The 24,511-nt window shown below is 40.3% G+C and overlaps 1 protein-coding gene across 7 annotated transcripts in view; it reads right to left on the reverse strand.

Moving 5' to 3' along the window:
- Positions 1-237: 237 nt before the first annotated feature.
- Ccdc148 (coiled-coil domain containing 148) overlaps positions 238-24,511 on the reverse strand; it is a 376,894-nt gene continuing 352,620 nt past the window's right edge. For 6 of the 7 annotated variants that reach the window (XM_029568022.1, XM_029568021.1, XM_029568019.1 and 3 more), the window contains 3 exons: positions 8,473-8,590; positions 6,208-6,348; positions 1,061-1,214 (listed from right to left, as the gene is read on the reverse strand). In XM_029568022.1, coding sequence (XP_029423882.1) covers positions 1,068-1,214; positions 6,208-6,348; positions 8,473-8,590 — 406 coding nt within the window. In that variant the 3' untranslated portion in view covers positions 1,061-1,067. Of the gene's footprint in view, positions 1,215-6,207; positions 6,349-8,472; positions 8,591-24,511 lie in introns of all 7 variants that reach the window. The other variant, XM_008842508.3, reaches the window with a different exon arrangement.

Below are 24,511 nucleotides of genomic sequence, written 5' to 3' on the forward strand. Positions count from 1 at the left end.
TCTCTCTCTCTCTCTCTCTCTCTCTCTCTCTCTCTCTCTCGTTTACCATTCCGGTAACTACCTATAGACAATAATCCCTTGGTTAGAGGCGGGTGGGGAAAACAGGGAACGGCAATACAGAAAAAAAAGAGGGCAGACTTCTTAATACTGTTTGCAACCAGAGAATATTAACAACACGGTTTACCCGTTTTTCAGGAAAACATTCCGGTAACTACCTATAGACAATAATCCCTTGGTTAGAGGCGGGTGGGAAAAACAGGGAACGGCAATACAGAAAAAAAAGTGGACAGACTTCTTAATACTGTTGGCAACCAGCAAATTTTAACAACAGGATTTACCCGTTTTTCAGAAATAGCCAAAAATATATGTTTGGGCTTCATTTGAATACTCCTTTTCCAGAAAATCATCTAGATTTTTTTTTCTTAGTTTGGAACTTTTGACAGCATTTTGGGTATCATAAAATTTTAAGAATTCCTTCTAGATAAACCTGCAGACATTTTCCCCAAAGCCAAAATAGGTAGTCCCATGCTTGGAACATTAATTCTAATGTATTCTTAAGGCAAATTTGCAAAGTGAGATTGTTCGGATGATTGGTTTGCAGTAAACATGATGTACCAAATTGGTTTCTAAATTTAGAGAAAGGTTGAACTTTCTAATGATCAAAAAATAATAGAAGTATTAATGATAATGAAGCTCCCATAATTAAAAGTCAGATGGCAAAATAACAAGTAGAAATGAATGTCAGCTGTGTAATTTATATTTCTCACAAACGGTTATCTTGAGCTACTTTTCATAGGCTAAACAATTTCCAAATACAGTTTACTAAATGACAGTATATATAACAAAAGCCCTTAATCCTGGCAAATTGGGTAATAATAAATGCAACTTAAAGATAAATGAAATAATTCATAAAAAATCATAAAAAAGACAAAATTGTTTAATAGAATGCTATGATTTCTATGCCTGGCATTTTTTAAACCTTTAGAAGTGGTAATCATTTATATATGTGTGTGTGTGTGTGTGTGTGTGTGTGTATGTGTGTGTGTGTGTGTGTTTACATATGAGCTCTAGGATTTAAATACAGTTGACTCCGTGTCCTTTCTTGGAAGTTTCTGAGGACAGATTTTTGGTAACATCTCTTTAGCATACAATGTCTTATGAAGTCCAGCTTCTCGAAGTGCTAACTCAAAGCGAAGCCTGGGGTCAGAAATTATCTGTGGAAAAAACACAATTTAAATAAATAACAAGTCTTCTAATTAAAGTAAATTTTATCATTTAGTTTCATAGTTTTTCCAAGTTGCTTAATTTGTTTTTGTTGGATAGATGACTAAGTGACAGTAAACTTTGTTGATACTGTGACTATGGATTTTTTTTTTTACTAAAAACGTCTAAACCTTTTTGGAGTGTCACTTATTATGTATTTCCAATATAAGCTATATTCAACATTATGTACTAGATTAATAAAAAAAATACACTAAAATTGTTGAAAGATGAGATAAAAGAAGCTGAGTTTAGAACTATTGTTGATTCATTATTGTGGCTAGAATTATGTAGATAAATCATGTACATAATTAAATATATTTTAATTAATGTTAACATTAACATTAATGTTAAATAAATCTACTTTAATAAACAGATCAACTTCCTAAATATCTTTTAACAGACATTTTAACCTTTCCATCATTTAGTAATATAAAAATTAAGCTTAAACACATGGTCATTTCATGAAAATCAAAATCAATAGAACCTTCCTCCAAGGCAGTTTGCATTCCAAACAGACTTGGAAATGCCTCCATCCATCTGAAGCTAAGTGGGAGCAGACACACAAGAAGCTCTGTTGTTGTTCCCATTTGTAGTTGATTGGACTTATTACCCTCCTCCCGCTATGAATATTAAATGTCAACACATTCTTTGTCATTATAAGAAGGTAGTCAACAAAGTAAGAAACAGTGCCAGATAGGAGAAACCTTCCTTTGAGTTGCTGGCCAGAGTAGTCCAAGAGACTCCCAAAATTACACAGGCTATTGCCACAGTCCTTAATGGCTTCCCAGAATTTGATGGTAAGAACCTATTGCTGAAGACAGGACATACTTTGGACACAGGATTTGGTGCAATGGAGCTAGAACTGACCTGGAAGCCACCTCCCCTGAAGGTTAGCTCTCATAGCTTTGGAGAGCACTATGCCAGCTGGTAAGGGAGAACATCAATCAGTGGTCCAATCCTAGCTTCAAGGCCTAAAAACCACATCAATGAGCAGCACAAGCAAACGACATTGGTGCAGTAGTGGCACTTTTATCTTGTGGTTAATCAACAGCTACCTAATTGAACATAAAACCCACTCAATGAGAGGAAATTCATGTCTGGGACTAAAAAGCTAGCCAAATACACATAGCTGGAGAGGTCATAGCTCTTATAGAAAACCCCAAGGCTCTCATATCCCTAGGCAAATGTAATTTCTTACTATGTGCAAAATATGTAGCCTTAAATTTATAGATAAGTATCCCAGTCACCACCCATCAAAGCAGCTTCTTTTTCAACAGACAGAGATCATTACAGAGTTACAGCACTGGTCACACAAAGAGATTCTCTGCGAATTGCCCAAGCCTAAGTGGCACATCCAGGATGCAACCTCTACACCTAAGACTCACGGAACGTAGAACAAGGGATGAAGAGAGCACTAATGCATCTGTTGGTTCTCATCAATGAAGCTCCCTCATGCAACAGAAAGCCAGGAACACAAAAGGCCACAAATGGTCAAAACACAAAGAAGAGTCTAGAGAATGTGGTCCTTGGACAGAACTACTATATTGAGGTCCATCTACCAAGGGCTCAGGAACCATTGCAGAAGAGGGGGCAGAAAGATTGTAAGAGCCAGGAGGTGCATGACCATACAGAAATGGTCCTAGAGGTACCTGGGACCCTTCTCATACAAACCTACAGCAATGGTGTCAGCATGCACAAGACCCGTGCAAACTTAGGCAGACAAAAACCCAGCTATGGAAATAACAGCAGCTCCCAATCTTAGTGGAAGAATTATTGATGACTGAAGGGTGAGGAAGAGCTGATCTTCTTGAAGGGAAAGACTTAAGATAGGCTGACTAAATCCTGGTGGATGAACTTGTACCGAGGGATATCTCAAGACACTAACTTTCCATAATAGGCCTTAATACAGATGACAGAATGTATGAACTTCATTGGGGGGGCACTACAGGAGGGTGCCAAAGGGGAAGGAGGCAGGGAGTATAAAGATGATTTTATGTGTGAAATACATAAAAATTCAATTAAAAATTGAAAAATAAAAATAAAAATAAAAAAAGAAGGTAGTCACATTGAATTTTCACCTAATGAGGCATTTTACATGGATTTGAAGTCCCCCCCCCCAAGAAGATAAGGTTATAAGCTGTTGAAAACAGTTCTTCCCTCAAAGATTTCCTACATGCATGTCAGTAATAAAGAGGCACATAAATAAAATTGTGGCCACAAGTAGTAAAACATGGAGGTATGTGTGGTGCTGGTGGCATGAGGTGGTTTCAGGTAAGAAGCAATTGAGCTAACCTTGAAGTCCAACTTAATTGCCTTTAAAGCAAAGGAGGGCCATACAAACATTGGGATGAAAAGGTTCAATTTGGGATAAAGGGAGTTGGGGAAGAATACTGGGTGCCACTGAGCGGGTCAAACAAGAACGCTCTCAGACTAGGCTTTGGGTTCAAAATTCTTGAAGGCTATGCTAGTCCGGTGGTGTTTGTTTCTGCTTTAAAAAATAATGTAATCAGTGTATCTGTAAAAGAAGATGGATCTGATTGTAAGTTCAGAATAAATTTAAGGTGTAGGGAGAGAAGAGATGAAGGCAGGGGGTGGGTCAGGAGTCTAGACATGATGTAATAAGTGCCTCAACTTGGCTGGAATCAAGGAAGAGCTGTCAGAAGTGCTCTGAAAGGAGGAATCCGTGGAACTTAGCAACCAATCAGACACAGAGCTGGAGCAATGGTGAGTGTGAGGTCAGGAGTAGCCCAGGGATTTGTGTCTGAAAATCAGTCTGTTGAGCTAAGGACCCCAGCTTCTCCTTTTCTGTCCTAACTCATTCTTACCCACTCACAGAGGACCACACTTCCTCTGTGATCTGTGTGCCATTAACTTTCAAATTCTGTTCAAGGTTCACTTTTTCAGCTCCAGGCTTATGAAGTTTACATTTTTTTTTCATTATTCTTTTTAGTAAATAGAAAATGAAAATGGGAACCTTTTCTTACCCAGACCTTGCTCGGCTCACTGCTTCCCCTCCCCAGAGGCAGGTAATAGGTTTCTTGTAAATGTGCACTAGACCTCTTCACCCTGAACATGACATGAACAAAACGAATTCTCCTCTCTGGGCTTGTTTTCCTTCTGTATTCTTATATGGTTAATGGCAGAGCCACAAAATGGCACTCATTCGCTGAATTACTGCTGAGTACCAGGCAATATTCTAGGCAGTTGATATTTATTATTTCTAATCCTCATAAGAACATTGAAAGTAATTATTTTGCACATGAAGAAAACAAACATAAAGATGTTAATAGCTTATGCAAGTGCACATAGCTAATAAATCTCAGATGTGGGTTTGAATCCACAATGCAGGCTCTTACCAGTACTTGTTTGGAACTATCCTCACTTTATCCTCTCCCTCTCTGTCAGAGTCATTCTTGACTCTCTCACCACCACTCCCATGAGGGTTCTGCCATCTTGAAAGTTTCTTGCCCTACTCCTACGCTCATCAGTTTTCTATTTAGGACATAGGACTACACATAGATGGAGATGATATGGCTTACCTGCTTCAAAGTCTCACATCTATTCACAGGATAAAGGCCAGATATCTGAGTAGCATGACTTGTTATCTGTCATAGCAGGGCCCTCGCCCAAGTTTCCACTCTAATGTGTAAGCAATCGTTTCATGTGCCCCTGCCATGTTTCTTACACTGAAGACATACAAGGAAGGGCCTCCTCTCTGTCTCTCCTGTCTGGTAAAACTCTGATTGCTCAGTCCTGCTCCCTGAGACTTTTCCACCCTCTGTGCTCAGTCCTTTCAGGGCCCACCTGCCCTCCCCACTTTGGCAGCTGGTGTCTGGAGATACCCATACATTCTTATAAGTAATTCTTCTCCCTATCCACCTCAACCTATTTTTTTTTTGCTTGCTTTTATTATAAATCTTGAATGACTTTTATAACTACTGCCTCCAATCCTTAACGAAGCTAGAGAGTTCAGAAGCTCCACCTCTCACACCCCCTCTAACCTCCCCATCAGGGTTGAGCGCTCTCTCCCCACCTCCAGCATGGAGCTGTTCTAATCCTTGTGCATTATTTCTATACACACTACTTTCCCTCCTAACCTGGGCACTCTATTCACTTCCTCCAGGCAGGGTCAGTCTAGTCAATTCAAGAGGTAGCCCAAGGCTACATCTTACGCAGAGCCAGACTATAGGATATACTTCATGTTTGTTTGATTGCTAAATGAATGAAATATCAGTCTTAACTATTTGCTATAAAGCATTCAGCACATAGCAGAGACACTCTGGACTCATTGGGCAACAGAGGCTTCCTAACTTCTTTCCCCCTTAGATCTGTAAAATTCGCGACTGCTTTCCATTTTAATTCCAGTGATATTCATTCATATGTCTTCCCTCCCTCTCCACCTCTCTAAAAGGTCTTTGAACGATCCCTTCTCAGTGCCAGACACAGACTCATGAATTCTAAGTCTCTACAAATGGTTAGGTTCCTCAATGGCATTTCCACAGAAACTGCCTCACTGTTACCTGACTGGATCATCTCTGGCAGCTTACTTCAGAACTGTCTCATCTGTCTCCTCAGCTGCTCATTTAACAGGATTTATATTTCAAATTTAAATGTAAACTCTTAATACAACAGAGGAGTATTTGAGCTATAAGGCAATATGAATGACTTTTAAATCAAACTTTATAGTTTTTATTTTAAAAAATTTTCAGTGGGAGATTGATGATTTTCCAGTAAACTGTTTTGTTCTATGGTCACCATTTTATAATACTTAGAATCATGCAGTAATTATGTGTTATCACTTAGAAGTAAAAAAATATGCTAACATGTAAGATATTTAAATGCAAATGTTGAAAGCAATTATTGAAACCCCAAGCACACACTTCTCCAATGATTCTTATCCTCAGCATGGATTTTGCCATCAATCCTGCTCATGCCCATAATTACCTGTTGCTCATTGTATGTAGTCAATGTGAACAGTGGCTTTTTAAGAATAAATTCTTCTTTCATTTCCATGCCCACCCTAGCTTTCCACGCCATTGTATCTGACATCATTCGAACTGGATCAAATGGAGTGACAACAGCAACCTGATGAGAAAGCATAGCCACTCAGGAGAAAGAACGTGCTAAGTGCTTCTGGGTAACGTAAATGTCTTATGACCATTAAAGAAGTTTATTAAATATAAAACCTAAGAGGAAAGGGCAGAAGGAATATTAAATCCAGTCCTAAAAAGTTACAATGGAGTTAAAACATGTATCAAACAAAATATTTAAAGGCCATAATCATCTGCTAATTATTAGTCACATTTATGATTAATCTCAGATTAAAATGTCTATGATGAAAGTCAGGGGAAATCTTATATAGAAACCCTACATATATATAGATATATCTTATATAGAAAACCCCTTGAAAATGACAAAAAGCAACAAAAAATTCATATTTTAGCAGCTAACAATTTATAGTTATGGTAACAATCCCATGAAGCTTTCTAGAAGGTTTAATCCGATTAAACTGACTCCAGAGCAAATCAGTTGTGGTAAAATCAATCATCCCTTCATTTCTGGGCAAGTTGGCTGAATTTCCATTGTACCAGGCAACTAGATTTCTAGGGGCTGTTAGAAACAATGATTCCTCTATCTAGTGCAAATCTGCACAGTCATTCAAACACAAATGTCCTTGCCCTGCATAGTGAGAATAGTTCAAACCTGCATCTTAATGAAAAGAAGCCACTAATTTTATAAATTTTATAAACCATTAGTAACACCTGCTTGTTAATTTTGCAAGTCAAGAATTAGCATGAAGTAAATGGCATTTTAATGCCATTTAGAAGCTGTAGATGAAGTAATTGGGGGTCAAACAGAATTTAATTATTATAGGTTTTATAGCTTAAATATCTTATACTATAATTCTAAATACTGATTACAGATAATGGGCACAGATATTTCTTCCTTCAAAGGAAGGAAAATTCTAGTCATATGGACTCTGTGGTTCTCAAAGTTGTATTTGCAACAAGAATGTGTTCAGTAATGGCAACAGAAGGCTGTGGTATGTAATTATTTGCTAATGATTGAATAATTTGAATTTTCTCAGCTCTAGGGTGAGGATGACTTACATTCCTGTGCTTTGAATTCATCTCTATGGTATATTTTATTGAAGATGATGATGTGAGAGCTGTCTGCATCTACCCCACATCTGTACTCTCACTTAACTAGGCTTCCCTCAGAGGAATTCCATCTGACACGACCTGTATGACTTTGGAAAAAGTACCTGATCTCTGTGCCTCCTTGGTTTCCTCTTTTGAAAAATGGGGGTATTAATGATACTTACCTCATAGGGGTACCAGAGAGATGAGACCAAGTACCACCTTAGAGTACTGGAAGAGGGCTTTACACTGAGTAAGTACTCACTAATTTGATCTTGAATGACCGCACACCTTTAGGGCAGGCACTAGTGTTGTTATTCCCATTATTTTTTCAGATGAGGAAATGGAGCTGAGAAATAGTAAGCAAATGATCTAAGATTCCTCTGACACTGGCAATCAAACCAGGATGTCCCAGATTTGAAGGACACCCAAGGTCAAGTTCCATCCATGGCTCTGTGTGATCTCTACTCACATGAAAGAAAAGTAGACAGGCATTTCTTATTAGCTAGCAATATAGTTTATAATGTTCAACATTATAGAGTTTATCTGTTCAACAAATCACTTTGGGTTCAATGTTCTGAAAAATTACCAGAGGAACTGTTTCACATTTCCCAGTCTCTTAAATTCTTGCTTTTGCTATGTACTATCTAATTTTCACCTAGCTTTGCCTACTTTTATCAGGCAAAGAAATGGGAGGTTTTTATTTCCCTACAAAAGGGATTTTAAAGTAGTCTCTTACACGCCATTGACTGCGATTTTTCCAAGCAAAGGTTCCCGCCTGAAGAGGATTATCTTGCTCTACCACATTTCTGAGGACAGTGAAGTACTTTGACTGGAAGCAGAGTTTCACTGTTGCAAAGGGAACTGTTTGAATAATGAACAGTGCTGATAAAGTTCTCTTAATATACTACGATCTTGGACCTGGCTCAACAAAAACCTAATCGCTTGCAGGAACAAAAATCAGTGTCCTAGTTTGGAAGAGTTACACTGTGTATGACAGATGTCATGAACTAAATCTCGAGAGCGCTTAGAAACATTAAAAAAATCAAAATTCCCACGTTGAAAACACCTGTTTCCGCAGGGCTTCTAGCCGCCTCTCTCTCTCTTCCTCTTTGTGTGCTTCTTGAAGGGCCACTTCTTTTTTCTCCATCAGACGCTTCTCCAATAATTTCTGTCTATATTTAACCCTTTAAAAATAACACACAGGACAGTTGGGGTGCCATAATTACTGTATACAGGGATAAGAGGACAGAGCACAGGAAATGTCTCAGATGAGACACTACTGCAGTTTGGCTTTACTTTTTTGATTTCTCATATTCAAACAATGAGAGACAATTTACCGTAACTATAGTAACAACCAGACAAATGCAGGAAAGCCTGGAGTAAAATCCAGCTCAGCTCATTCTTCACTGACCATTTTAAACTTTGGTCCTGTCTGCTGGTTGCCATAGCGGCAGTGAAGCTGCCCTGAGCAATGATCAGCCCAGTCCTGAGTTGAGACCAGTGTCTGGATGACAAATTTCAATACAACCTGAGGAGTCAGAAGGCGGTATTCCTGACTAAATATATACAGTTTTAGAAATTAGGGTAAAAGAAACTGCTGTAATAATATGCCTAAATTTAGCTTACTAGAACTTAAACTAAATTTTAGATATAGTGTCACTCAGTCAAGATGCCCTTTCTGAGTGGGCATGTGGGCATGTTAAGAAACTTTAAAAATTGTATTCTGGCATCTGTAGATGGCAGCAAAAACATGGCTTTCATTTAGCATAAGTTTTCCATCTCTTTCAAATCATTAGACATTAAAACAGGGTCCATTAAAATGCCAACTCAGTACTACAAGCTTACCTGGCTCTCCTCTGCTGCCCATGTATGGACAACCTCTTCTGCTGTCTTCTTGTCAAAACTATTCCTCTGTTGAACCACAGAAATGAGATTCACATTTTCTAAAAAGCAGGTACCCAAGTTCTCAAGGGAAAATGCCATTGCTGGTCTTCTATCAGCAACAATGTAGATCTGACTTCCTTCAATGTGATTTGACCAGTCACAAATGTCCTTTGCCCTTAGTGTACACACCAGCATTTTCCATGGGGTAGCTTCACTAGACTCTCTGTATTGTAAATGCTGATATTTTTTGAGTGCTCACTAGGCAACAGGTCTTATACTAAATGCTTTATTTAGGCTTTACATCAATCATATGTAAGGGCATAATTTTGTATTCTCTTTTACAGATACAGAAATGGAGGCACAGACATGTTACATGTTCATGTAGCATGTCCAAAGTCTCATGCCTAGTAAGTGACAGAGCAGAAATCAAATCCAGGATGACTAGTCTCAGTGCCCAAGCTTAGCCCCACCCTTACCCCGTTAATTCACCTTTGTGTGCTCCACTCCCCTTCCCCCGCTGCATCTCTCCTTCTACCTCAATTACCCCCGAATACCTACTGTGTTAGTGTGGACATGCTGATAAAAAAGTCTTCCTTTAGAAATACATAATTTAGCAGAAACAAGGCATTCTTAAGAAACTAAACAAGGTGTCCAGAACCTTAAGGTAGGTACAAATATGATCTCCTGGAGTTGGAGAAAGGTGAGATAGCTACTTGTTATACTGTTGAATACTGTTTAGGTCATAACAAAAGCTTCATGAAGGAGGAACATCTGAGCTGGGTCTTGACAATGAGGATTTGGAGAGGCAAGAAGTGACAAGCACAAAGATGAAAAGACGGCATGTGTAGGGTTGTCACCTGAGAATGGGCACCTTTTCTGTTTTACCCTAGTCACAGAGACCATGGAAGGGAAACTGTGACGGACGGGTTCAGTTGTCAACTTGAAACACCTAGGAAGAAGGAACTTCAAATAAGTGACCTGTAGGCATGTCTGTGAGGCATTTTCTTGATTATTGAGTGATGCAGAAGGGTCCAGTCCACTGTGGGTGGTGCCAACCCTGGGCAAGTGGTCTTGCATTGTATAAGAAAGCAGGAGCCAGAGGAGTAAGCTAGTAAGCAGCATTACCCCATGGTCTGTGCTTCAGTTCCTGAGTCCAGATTCTTGCCCTGATTTCCTTCAGTGATGGATTGTGACCTGGAAGTTGTAATAAGAAATAAATCCTTTCCTCCCCGAAGTTGGTTTTGCTACTTACTGGCTTGCTCACAGAAACAGAGAGGCAAAGTAGAACAGAAGGGCTCAGAATGGGAAGAACAGAGCACATAAATGATGCATGGTGGCAGACTGAAACAGGGATAGTGTGGTGGGCTGAACCTGGCAGTCATATGGTTTCCTTAGGAAGATGTTTCCTGGAAGGGATGTTCTTTAAAATCTGATTGCTCATGAGCTGGCAATGAAGGAGAAGTGCGGGGAGAGAACAGAAAGAAAGCATGCAGTAGATCCTCTTGAAATTGCAAAGCCTAGAACGGGATTTGGAAGGGCAATCATAGCTTTCTTCGAAGGTCATGGCCTGTATCCTTTTCAATATCAGCAGTCAATTCCATTCCAACACATGCATTTGAGGGCCCACAGGGCACCTTGTTCCCTGTCTTCCCAGCCTCCACATCATGGGAAGCTGTATTTCTCATTCTCTCCATCTTCACTAAGGCATGACACACCTCCCTAATGAGGTTCTACTCAATTTAAGCACTGCGTACAAGCTAAGTGAACTTCTGTGAAGGTTCGATTGAAAGATACCCTGGGACTTGCCAATTACCATATGCTAATTCTCAGAACCTTTGGAAAGCTTTTCTTCCTATGGGATATATAGGTTCCTTTATTTGCAACAAAGTTTTTATCTGCTTTATGGGAAAGTCATAGATGTTCCTGCTGCCAGGGGAGCTTGACTAGTGTGGAAGAAACTGCAAATGAGATTATGGCATTTATTTATACGTGTGTCATGGAGAAGGATGGCTCACAGTTTACTCTGGGCCTCATTCATTCATTTAGTATTTACTGAGCTCAGTGCCAACTGTGAATCCAACACTATGCTAGGCACCCATGGAGCATGGTCAACATGGGCGATACAGTCCTGTCCTTCCAGAACAGGTGCTGTAATTCGAGTATCAAGATGAGGCAACTGTGATACAGGGGCCTGTGTTCTGATGGGACAATGGGCAGAAGCCATGGGAAAGGTGCCATTGACAGATTTGGGAGGATCTGGGAGAGACTAAGACTCAAAAGAGGAGTAGTAATTAACCACAGGGGGAGAGAACAAAAAGAATGTACCAGGCAGAAGAAAATAGCATGTGAAAGTCCCGAGATGAGAGACCATGGTATGTGTGAAGAAATGAAAAAAATCCAGTAAGACCACACATGAACATGGCAAGATGAGGGTCTGCGAGGACTCGGGCTGAGGTTGGATGAGCCATATGAGAGGACTGTAAAAGAATGAGAGCTTTGATCAGAGACCTGAGATGGTCAAATGCTCCTGGAATCTGCAGGGTGGATGTTAAGTAGGCAAGATGGAACAATCTAGATCAAAGCTGGTCATTTCTCAACCTACAGCAGAAGGATACTGGCAAGGTGTCAGGGAAGACAGGGATTTAAGAGATATATGGGAAATAGAAAATGTTAGCTTATTTATAAGGCAAGGAAAATGATAGAGGAAGAAATTAAGGTTTCTGTATTGCACAGTGAACATTATTGTTCTCCCTAAGACTAGGAACCTAAAAAAGAAACGGGGCATAGGGGTAACTAGGTTCTGATTGGGCTTAGACCTGGTTCGTGGACCTGGGCTGGAAAAGCAGATGGGATGACTCCAACAGCAGAGCAGAATTGGAGTCACAGAGAAGATGCTGCCCTCCAGGATGCAAGTGTAAGATCAGAAGTGAAGCAGGTCTAGAACTGATTTCCAAGGAAACAATACTTACAAACAAGACAATAGGGAGCAGGTGAGATGGCTCACAGGTTAAGAACATTTGCTGCTCTTGCAGAGAACCTGGGTTTCATTTCCAGTAGCCACATGGCAGCTCATAACCACTTGAAACACTAGTTATAGGGTATCCCATGCCCTCTTCTGGGTTCTATAGTCACCGCATATGTACATGGTTGATATACAAAAGTAAATTTTACAAAAGAAAGGGACAAAGGAAGAGGAAACTGTTTACGAAAATGAGGCTAAATGGTCTTAACTTTAGGAAAATGACATTTGAAATGCCAAATGCTACAGAAAGATTGATGATAACCCATAGTAATGATTACATTAAATTATGGAGAGTCACTGGTGATGTTAGCAACATCGATCAGTTGGAGTAAGGAAGGAGAGGCAGTGGAGAGGACACTTTTAGTAAAACTGATCCGAAGGGGAGCACAGGCACTGGGCAGGGCTGCAGAAAGCACAAACTGCTGACAGTGGCCCAGCTCCACAGTGATCTCAAGGTTACTCAGATGACCTCAATGATTGGCATGGAAAAATTTAAGGCCACAGGCAAAGCATCAATTCCTCATTTTTAGAGATGTTGTGGTTTAAACTCAAACAATACCTTGCTTAGAGGAGGGAAACTCCTGGTGCTTCTACTCTGGGTAGAAAATTTCTTTTCCTAAAGAGAAGTGATGCAGAAAAAACTCTTGGGAGAAAGCCAAATACTCACATATTCATGGGGAAAGAAAATAGCAACACAGTAAAGTCAATCATTTGGAAATTTTTCCACATAAATACTTTTAGCTATTTGAGGTAGCAGATTTTCTCCAAATTAAACTGTTGCTATGAAAGTCAATGTCAGGAAATAGCTAAACTCAATAGTTTTTAAGTTGTGCACTGAATCCCCAAATAGGAGCCCTGCGTTCATTTCTCAGTCTGTTTTATGCTCCCTGAGTTGACGAAGGTTGAAAGTGCTGCAAAAGATGCGTTTTCGACTTCTCTTGGGGGAAGAGAAGCATCACATTGTTCAAAAGCAATAGCTGCTGTGGAATCAGGCCCCGCATTAACAATAATCTGAGAAGGATTTTATTTAAGCCACCAGGCCTGAGTGAGTTGGAGGACAGTAAGCTTTCATGTACAAGTAGAGAATTTATGTATCATCTAGGAGATCTTTTTATGTTTTACGTGTGTACTACACATAAAGAAGTGAGTATACCTTAAGCTGCAGTAACAACCTTGTTTGGTTTCGGTGAAACCTCATTAAGAACAGGACAAACTATTATACACAAAAATCTAGATTTTTCTCCTATCTGGAATCATGGGTAACTTCAGTCTAAACACTAGAGCAACCAAAGGGAAAAGGCTTGCCAAGAAAGGTACACAGTGTCAGACACTGCAATTAAGAACCAGGAACAGTAATACCCCAAAGGACAAGTTAAGCAGTAAATAAAATAGAGCAGAAAGGCAGGTTTTAGTTAGGGCATGGCAACAAACAGTGATCTCCCTACTCCAAAATTTCAAGGGAGTGATTTGCTCCCTTGAACTAAAGGCTGTTTATGAACAAACTTGCTATAGAATGTTGAAGTCTTTCAATATTCAACATGAAAGTGTGAAACAGGCACATATTAGAGGTGTCTTTGCCAGAGGGATTTCAGTAGCTGCATCCTGGAGAATGAGTGGTTTCTTTCTGTCTTTTTTTTTTCTAACCTGTTGGGAAATCCATTTGGTACTCAAATTTTTTTCAGTAGGTATTCTCACCAAATGGGAGAGAACTTTCCATTATCTATAGGGTACTGGAGAACAATGTAAAAATCAAAACAAAGGTGGGCTGGGTGTCAGTCAGCACCTCTCACATGAAGAGAAGTCTTTCCAGATCAGGCATGGAAATCCCATGTAGACCAGATCACACCACTGAGCATTACCCCTATAATGCCAGAGAAAGGGAAAATATGCTCCATGGAATTCTGGGAAAGGCATCAGCAGAAACCAGTTCCTCAAAACAGTTACGTGACTCCTGACTCAAGGCAGTGACATCCTGGTACAGAATGTAAGGAGCAAGAACAGAGAGGAATCACTGCTGCCACAGAATGGGAACTGATGGACCCAGGCCAGCCCCAAACAGAGATCATTCTTCCAGCTCAGTCCTTTGTGAGGCTCTCGGAACCCCACTGCCTAGCTGACTGTCAACTCACTTTCAATGCCAAACACTGCTGCAAGTGTTCAGGATAAAACATTGGGGGGAAGGCAGACAGGGTTCCTACCCTACTAAATTTTACATGATTTGTGCTTTGCTGGGTATTAGTATGACTAAGTCAACACTCCAGCAAAAGGCAAGTTGTTCTCAATAACTGTTTTGCATTGATCACGGAGTCCTGAACTGGAGCACTGCTACCTGGGTCTCTATACGATGATGGTTCTTAAATGGCACTGGAATCACTAAACTTACACAAAGCTTCTGATGTCAGGACCTTATCTCTTACTAATTCCATCCAAACCTAGTGTTGGGGCCCAAGTACTGATACTTGGTGGTAAGTTCCCTCAGACAATGCCAATGAGCAAGAGCTTACATAGAGAAGAAGAGCCTAGTGGGAATCACCCAGAGGGGCAGGCGGCTGGTCACCTCTACCTTGGAAGCTCTACTTCCATAGTAGTGAGTGTAGCCTGCAAATCATCATTTGGAAAGGTTTCCACATGATGCCAACGCTGCTGGCCTAAGGACCACATTCTGAGAACTATGACAAGGATAAATATATACATTAAAGGGACTTTACCTGACTATTGTTATCAAGACAAATCTAGGTACAAATTACTACCTAGGCAGGGCTTATTTCTGTTCATATACTAAACATCATAGTTATATGCCTCAGGTCTAACCCAAACTAGAAATTTACAGTAATACTGTTAACATTCAACCCTGACCTTGTTTACCTGCCTGTGTACCCAGAACATATGGCTGTCAGGCTCCCTGGGTAGCTACAGCCTTCCCCAGGCTTGGATTAGAGTGGTGATGGGCAGTTACAACAAGGGCTGTTATGGAATCTCTTTCTTTCCCTCACCTGAACAAAACCTGTATCCTGATGACAGTTGAAAACTTCAAGCTATTGGTTCAAGGCTGTTCAGTAAAATCAAAGCAGGAGGAGGTAACTCAAAAGCATCTCCACCTTAAAGAGGAGTCACGAACTACTTTTTTTGGCAGTAGTTCTTGTAGTCATGAGGAAGCAGCTATTTTACCGAAGCCACAGCAAAAACTCATAAATGAAAGTGAAATCTATTTTCCTATTATGTAGGAATGACATTGATAAAATGGACATTATCTGGACTAATGACTTTTAATTAGCCCCAGAAAAACCATGTGCTCTTGTTTCTTGTGACCTGCACACTTGATCTTGTTTCCTTGGCAACCTCAATTTGATACTCCATCCCAAAAGATATTGAATGAGTGAATCTGGGTATGCTTGAGAATTAACATACCAGAGCGCTTCTGAAAGGCTGCACACCATCTCCACTGCACACAGTGAAGGATGATTGACCTTGGATGAATGAGATATTCTAGAACTAGGGATGAAAAGGCTGGATGGTCTGTTAAGATTAGGCTGGAGCCAAGCTGGACTTCCTCAACTGAGGTTGGAGAAAACATTTTGGATAAAATTATGAGTGGGGCCCAACTAGGAGACACAGCTCCAGAAACAGAGGTCCAGAGACAGTTCCATCAGTACAATTTCAAGAGAAATCCGGGAAAATGGATGACCTCTAAGTTTGGGCCCTCTTAAAAAACTAAATTTAAGAAGCAGACTCTTTGTTCAGATGATAATAATGCTGTGTAGCGTAGTAGTGCCACACTGTTGGTTTTAAAGAGTTCCAGGCCAGTTGCCTGACTCACCTGAACTGGAAGTGCAAAGATGTAAAAGTACAGAGACTGTGGAATATGGACTTGAACCTGGGGGTAGAGGGTTGAAGTAGGACGAGATGTAAATAGAGGAGCACTGGAAGAATGTTGAAAGCATCATATGGCCTTTTCCCCAAGTTAATCCAAAAAGAAACATTTCTGGGGCTGGAGAGATAGCTCAGTGGTTAAGAGCACCAGCTGCTCTTACAGAGGACCTGGGTTCAATTTCCAGGACCCACATGGCAGCCAACGACTGTCCATAACTCCAGTTCCAGGGAATCCAATGCCCTCTTCTGACCTCTGTGGGCAATGCACTTACACACTTGCAGGTAATACACTCATATACATAAAATAAAAATAATTAAGAAAAAGTCCAAAACCCATTTGTCACCATTTATTTATCCTTCTCCTTTGAAACCATTACTAATCATTCCACCTGACTTTCTGTAATCTATTTGGTATCCTTTCACGTCCCCCCAAGTTCTCCTAGACTACTCCTTGCCAATAATATTTTAGGGGGGCACAGGCAATATGAACTGTACTATCTGCAGAGATTTTAAAACAATAATAAAGCTGATGAAAGGCCTATTTATTTCAACCATCATGTATCAGTCAGTCTAAACCAACTAGTGATAGATACCCCTCCACTGGAGACCCCTACCTTATTCAGAACTGCTTCTTTCAGCACTTTTCCTCAACTGAAACCCGGTGATGCTACTTCTATGGCAGCCTCTGAAACAGAGGGAACCTGTGGGAGGGGGCAGCACTGTACTGGTCTCCAGTGACAATTACAGAAAAGATTTGCCCCACTGACTTTACATTGACCTGGACCTCACTCTACCCTGGGTCCCTGGTTCACCTATTGGTTTCCAGGGTTAGTGTCCAATGAAGAATGAGAGTCATTTGAAACTGTACCCAGAAGACTCTTGTTCCCTAAAGGCAGTCACCTGAGGCTGCTTCCTTAGGCCATAGTTGTAGCTGGCATCAGCTAGGACTATTCCCCTGCCAAAATGTCAGCCTGGGAGATCCTGTTCCCTGATTCCAACCTCTCAGCATCTGCTCAGAAAGGCTGTAGCGCACACAACTCTGAAGACTATTTTCACATGCACTGTCTATCAGCCTCCTGTTTACTCTCAGTCAATCTCATCCCCCTGTGGTTTCAGCTCATTGAGCTTTACATTTTCCAACACTACTTCCTGTGTACTGTGTGCCAGACACTGGGCTAAGCCTCCCCACTAAAGTTTGCTGTCTTTAATTCTACCTGTGTCTTTTCTCTCAGGCAAGGAGACATGGTCAGGCTTTCTTGCATCTTCTCCCTAGCTTTTGTACCCTGAGTCTCTCTCTTTGAATGCAGTGTTACTATCTTGCTTTCTTTTCTTTGATCACCTACCCTACCAATTCCCAGCCCTAATTCTTTGTTGAATATATTATACATCTATCAGGTGGAATATAATAGCATATTCAACACATTCCGAAATCATTTTCTTTACTCCCATCTGCTTGGCATTCACCTGGAGGTTTTATGCCATATGTGGTTCTCCTCCTGAGCAGGGAACCTCGGCTCCTGCAGCGGCCTCAGCATTCGTTTCTCATGGCTGGCCCCTTTCATCTTGCCAAGACTCATCTTCACCCATCTTCTCCATGAGTCTGGGTTCCTGGTCCCATAAATTTAATTGTTGCTAGAATCTCACTCCAGAAATGAATCTCTTCTTGCTTTACTTGAGTACCAGTTTCTAACCACCCCTTCCATGTTCTTTTCCTCTACATATAAAGTGCTTCAAGTGGGGTGAAAAACGTATCAACTCTGACCCCCTGCCCAGATAACACCTTCCTTCCCTTATTCTCTCCATTGCAAAAAGGTTGTACTTGAAGTAACTCTACGCTGTGTCAGCCTCTTTCCTCCCACTTGTCTGTGTTCTCTGCAGTCTGGCCTCTGCTCACTCCACTCCATGGAAACCACTCTCCTCAGTGTCACCACAGACTCCAGTTTGTACATTCAGAGCTCTCTGTCAGAGCTCCTCCACATTTGACCTGCTTGCTATCAGTGCCTGCATTGATGGCCACCTCTTCCTAGAAATGTGCCTCCTTTTTCTCACTGCTTTCCCTTCAACTCTCACTAGCTTCTTCTCATCTGTCTACCCAAAGCTCCAACATGGATCTTCTTATTTTCTCAATTAAAAAACTTCTAGGAAATCTGACTCCAAATGAGCCAGTGCACCAACGTCTGTGGTCTTCCTTCTACTGAAAAGCTGCAAGTCCTTTGATCTTTCAGTCCTTATGGAAGTTTGGGATTGCTCTCAGTCAAATCCCTCAAGTATAAATGTGTCACAGTGCTGGCTAGAGGCAGAGCTGCTCACTTATCGGCAGTTGAGTTAGATATAACCAACTGATATCTTATAAAAACTTAAGATCAAACTCAATGACAAGTCTAAATAGAAGGTCAAAAGGTCGCTTTACATGCTCTTGGAGGTGAGCAACCATGTGCCAGGGATAAGGCCAAGATCCTGCCTAGTCAATTATTTGGGGTTCACTATAACCCAAAGGCAATCAAGTCTCCACTGCTAATAATACCTTATAACATGAATGTTAGCCTGAATTACTCAGAGTCATTTTAGCCACTTAAGAACCTAAGAAAAACATTCACAGAATATATTTCTTTGAGCAACACAATGTCTTGGGTCCAAGAAAGTCTTTTATATGCTTAAACAAATGGCTGAGGTGATTTCCTGTTTGGATTTATGAGCTTGAAACTACCTTATAAATTGGAAGTGTCTTCTAAAAATAATGACTTTAACATTAGAATAGTTGATTTTTTAAATCCCCTCTTTCTAGAAGACATTGCACAACAGAGTCAACTGTTTATTATGGGCAAATCTAGATGTTAATAATTAAACCATATGGTGGTAGACATCTGTTGTTTTTAATCTCTCTAGCATCAACCAACAAGTATCAACCTCCTTCCTCTGCAGAACTGCCCCTCCTTACTGTGATCAGGGATTTACCCAGATAATTCCTCCCCATTCCTGAAAGCAAGGGTTCACCTGTGACTAGTTATATTTAGTAACAATACATTACAGAGATGACTACACTGATTGGTTCTGAGCTAGCACAGGGCAGTGCTCCTTAGTGGTCAGGTGTAAGACGTTACACTGTCTGAGGAAGAGGTGGGTGGGATGGAGACTTGGCTGGGGATCCCCACACGAGATCTGGAGCACTAGATACCACTTATACATATAATTTTTGATGATCAAAGATTCAAAAGGAATCTTCTGAATCACAGATACCGAAAGAATTTTGTGAATGTGGAACTTATACCGACCATGTTAATAAAATATACTGCCATGCTATTAAGCCCCAGTACTCAGCCTGGGTTTTCCCACTCTAACTTCTACTTCTTGTGAGAACTGCCTTTAGTGGGCACCCATTTTTCTGAGGTAGACACTGTGTAATGCTGCAGCTGGCTTCCCTTCTTCAGTCGCGTAGGGTGGCGCAGCACTGAGACAGCAAAGCAGCTGCTGTCCTCTCCCGCCAGCAAATGCTTTATGTAAAGAAGAGTCATAAAGCTTGGCTTCTCTAATACTGCTTGAAACCCTCTCTACACTCTCTTTCTTCCTTTCCAGATCTCTCAGAACTTCTGGAGACAGCAAACATCGAAAGGGCCAAAGGTTTTTTATAGTGATTCAGATGCCTTTGGCAATAAAATCAACCTTGAATTTCTTTCAGCCTAGGAAATGGCCAGCACACAGATTCAGGAATAGTTTCTTTAGCATGTGAGGTTAAAAGAAAAATTAGCCTAGCAGTACAGTTATCTTCATAAACATCTTTGGGGTAGGTTGTTACCTTTTTTCCTTTTTCCCTTTCCTTTGATTTTTAAAGTAACCTTTCTTATTACCCCTGCAAGAACACTATAAAATTTTTACTTCATTAGAACTTTTTGGTGGGGGCCAGGAAGGTAGTTCATTTGGTAAAGTGTTTGCCTTGCAAGCATGAGGACCTGAGTTTGGATTCCCAGAACCTATGTTTAAAAAAGTAGGGCATGGTGGCATGCACTTAAAATCCTAGAGCTGGTGTTTGGGGGGGAGGCAGAGGACAGGATAATCTTTGGAGCTCACTGCCAGCCAGTCTAGTCTCATCTGTGAGCTCCAAGTTCAGTGAGGTATCTTGTGTGAAAAAATAAATGGGAGAGAGAGAAGGAGGAAGTTATCCAGTGTCAACTTCTGGGCTCCATGCACAACTGCTCACACATACGAGCACATACACATATACATATCGCACACATACACACACATGAATGGCACTTGAGGAACAATACTTGAGGTTATCCTCTGGCCTCCACAAGCATGTGCATATATGTGCATGCACACCCCCACATAGACACACAAACATGGATATACATACAAACATTTTTCCTTAGGTACTTAAAATATATTTTAAAATGAGGAAATATATTCATGTTTTGACTGTGATTTTCTTCTGCACATTTCCCTTGTCCCCCGAAAGCTGACTTACTCTACAGCTGGAATCTCACCAGCTTCTTCGGTGGCTGTGCTCCACTGCACCTCCCTAGCAGCCTTTTCTCTGCCTGGGGATCCAGCCTTCCAGACTGAGCCCTGGGGTCATTGTTCATGGTTCATTTAAATGCAAACAAAATACTCACACATAAAATAAAATAATTAAAAATTTAAAAACTAAAGCATATTGTAGATGTGAGCACATTTGAATATATAAAGAGTTAATAGGAATACTATAGACATCCATATTAGATATATATATGAAGTTACATATATTTAAAAATCATCCATTTGCATTAAAACTGAGTTTTAAAAATATTCTCATATATTACTAAGACAGATTTGCTATAAAAATAATTTATTATTCAACTAATATTTAAATAGTGTCATTTGCTTCCTCCTCTTTTGACTAGATGAGAAATGGAGACAGTTATTTTTTTTATTACTTCCAAGCAGTATTTTAAATAATATATAGCATTAAACATAGGGGGGGAAATCAGCATTAAAAATCAGAGATATAAAAACAAAATAAAAAGAGATGTTTCCAAGCAACTGCCATGAGTTAATTGTCACAGCTGGGCCATGAATTTGCCTCTCACAGGAGGTTGGTACTCACTCCCCAGATGGGACTACCCAAACTCTGTGCCTGTTCAATCTGATGTTTCCAGACCTGTCTCATCAGCTGGGGACCTGGACTAATTACAGTGTATTTCTCAGAAAGTAGATGGCAAACCAATGTCACTAAAATCTGTTTGTAATATAGGCTCTTGGGTCTGTTCTGGGCTGTCTGGGGAGAGGGTTCTGCCATGCATCATTTTTGCTCGTAAAATACAGTCTCTTCTGCCTTGCTGGGATTGCAGCCTCTTGTATGAGAACCAGAGGAGCCTTAGCATTGGAGAGATAGACAATTATTCCAGTGACTCACGCTGTGGATGCTGTGTTATTCCTTGCTCTAACTTCCCTGTGCTGGCAATACTTTCAGATGCCTGTTCCAAAGCCCACTTGATGTTATACTTTGGATGGCCCCATGCATGCCTGGCCTTTTCTGATTGAATACTGCTCTTTCTCCAGCATTTCATCTTGTCCACTCTTTTTCAATTTCTTCCACAGACCCCTGATAGTTGTGTATATCCTAGAAGCTGCTAGCTACTTCCAGACTGTGATAAGTCCACACGTGCTTGTTTCTTTTTGTGTTGCTTGGGACCCATTCATTCTACATGAGACTCTCCCTCCACAGGCTCCCTACGGAACTAGGTAAGAGCAATGACCTGTTCTTTACTCATTGGTTCTGTTTTCAGTTAATTGACTCTACTGACTTATGCTCTGCATTTGCGGTATAGCTTTAGGCGTTTCCTATTCCCCAAATGCTCTCAGAAAGAATCCACTGTAGCCTCTGTTATTTTCTACTTTCTCAAATATTTATTGTCTTCAGAGGTGCTTCACACATTTGACAATTTCACATGAAGTTATTTCCAATATCTAGATTTAAGTTTATGGTTCTAATTCCTACACCTCATTTATCAACCCTCCAGTTATACTTTGGACAATTCACCATCATTTAACATTAATTTATCATTATGATGGTAAATTTGATTGTCAACCTGACTGGATTAAGAATCGCCTAGGACTGAGTGAAGCATACCTTTGGGTATATTTGTGATGGTGTTCACAGAGAGGATTAACTTATTCAGAAAGACCTGACCTGAATCCGAGTGGCATTATTGTGTGGATGGGAGGTGGTCCCTAACTGGATAAAAAGGAAAAAAAAGAGAAAACTAGAATTATTTTTTTTTCTCTGCTCCCTGGTCTGTTAAGAGAGAAATAAGCAGCTTTACATACTTCCACGACCACAGATGAGCTGGGCCAGCCATGCCTTCCCCACCACGATGGACTTACATCCCTTCAACATGTCATTACAATAAATCCTTCCTCCCTTAAATTGCTTCTTATATTTGTTTACAGTAACAAGAAAAGTAACTGACATAATCACCAAGGAATTTTGCCCCTTTTATTTGTTTTTGTTGCCTGAGAGCCTTTGCCTTTCTCTTAAAATTAGGGATATGATAAGATTTCCTTGACGATTGTAATGTCAAAATACTTGCTGCACCACCTTTGAGAAGTACTTTTCATCTCTTGCTCAGAGCCTCTCTTTTTGGTCATAGATCATCCAGTGAATCATTTTTTAAAGGTCATGTTCAGAAAATTTTAGAATTCCTTATGTTTACTTTCTTCCAAAGTTATCTGCATTAAGAAGAGGAGATGGTAGAAACATCGCTCTATACCCAGCCTGTTTTTACTACTCAAGACTTCCAGATTCTCCAGAAGTCTCTAATTTTTCTTCAAATTGACTACACAAGACAGGACAAGTACAGAGTATCCTCTGGGTGCAAAAGTCCACTTCCACATTTTGGAAATGCACATTGGAGAGACAGCACAGCTGATAATGGCACATTGGGTCTTCACAATGCCACTCCATGGCAATGCACTGGGAATCAGAAGGATTTCCTCAGGAGACTTAGTTATATGACTTCCTTTTGCTAGTGTGCCTGAGGATCCAGTCTTGTAACAGAGCTGGCCATATCAGCTGGAGGGAGCCAACTATTAAATGTTAGGATAAATGCAAGCTAGCTCTTAAATGCAGCCATTATTATACATTAAATTATGCAAATTTCCTGGTTATTTTACTATGTTTCACATTATCTATGCATCTTGGGTTAATTATACCTATTAAGTCAGTATGATAAAAATAAAATATAATGGCATATGATCACTACATCTCTTTCAAGCTCTGACAGCCAGTCAGTTGTTTGTACTGGCTTATGGCAGAGGCATCTGCACCACAGAAATTGGTGTAAACTACAGATCAGGACTTATTTCACTCATCCCAGTCCCAGGCAGTTACTAAATATTTACAAGTACATTATTGTCTACATTATTAGCCCACTCAGCTTAAGATGGAAAAACCACAAAAGTACACTGCAGTTAGGGGTTAAATTTCCCATTTTTTACATCAAACCTCCTCTCCTCACAACCTGCTTTCCTTTCTATGTAGTCCAACATGTCTCAAGCCAAAGGCCTGTGGAAACATGACCTATATTCAAAAACTGACCTAAATAAAGTTCACACTGACTTACTCATTGGCCCTCCTCCTGAAGCTGAAGTAAACATTCTTTTACGGAAAATTTAAGTTCAATTTTCCTTGCTCTTTTACCTACATGTCTCTTAGACCTGCTCTGAACATGTACTTGCATTTTTCTGTGCTGCATGTGCATCTCCATGTTCTGTACAGTAGCTGTGTTGTTGCTTCTGGTTGACAAGCTTCAACCTAAAATAACTGGAAGCCCAACTTAGTATCTGCTAAAACAGTAGAAAGGAAGATCATTATATGTCTTAGAATCAATACTTGAGTTCTTAAAAAGGAAATCTAGAGGAGGTCAGCAAACATTATTAGAGGACCAGAAAACTGACTCAGGAAATTTAAAGACTCCTTACATAGCAATGATAAGGCTAATGGCAAACTGCAAGTGATCTTGGAGAGCGATTGGGAATTTTTTACAAAAGAATCATTGTTCTCTATTTCCACTCAGGGTAAGTCAAGAAGGATTCAACTTACAGCGTTTCATCAAAAGAGCTTCAGAAGAATTCAGTAAGAAAAAGTTGTCTTAGGATTTTTTTCCTCTTATTTTTAATCAGTCATTTTAATCAATGTTCCCTAGAAGCTTAATTTGAAGTCAGAGCCCTATTACTAGAAATTAACCCTAAAAGATTCAGTAGAATACAGTATAGTTGAATTTTCTCCACAAACACATATGGACTAAAGTGCCTTCCTTCCTTCCTTCCTTCCTTCCTTCCTTCCTTCCTTCCT

Source organism: Nannospalax galili, unplaced genomic scaffold (assembly GCF_000622305.1).
Source record: "Nannospalax galili isolate Female #2095 unplaced genomic scaffold, S.galili_v1.0 scaffold640, whole genome shotgun sequence".
Classification (NCBI taxonomy): Eukaryota; Metazoa; Chordata; class Mammalia; order Rodentia; family Spalacidae; genus Nannospalax; species Nannospalax galili.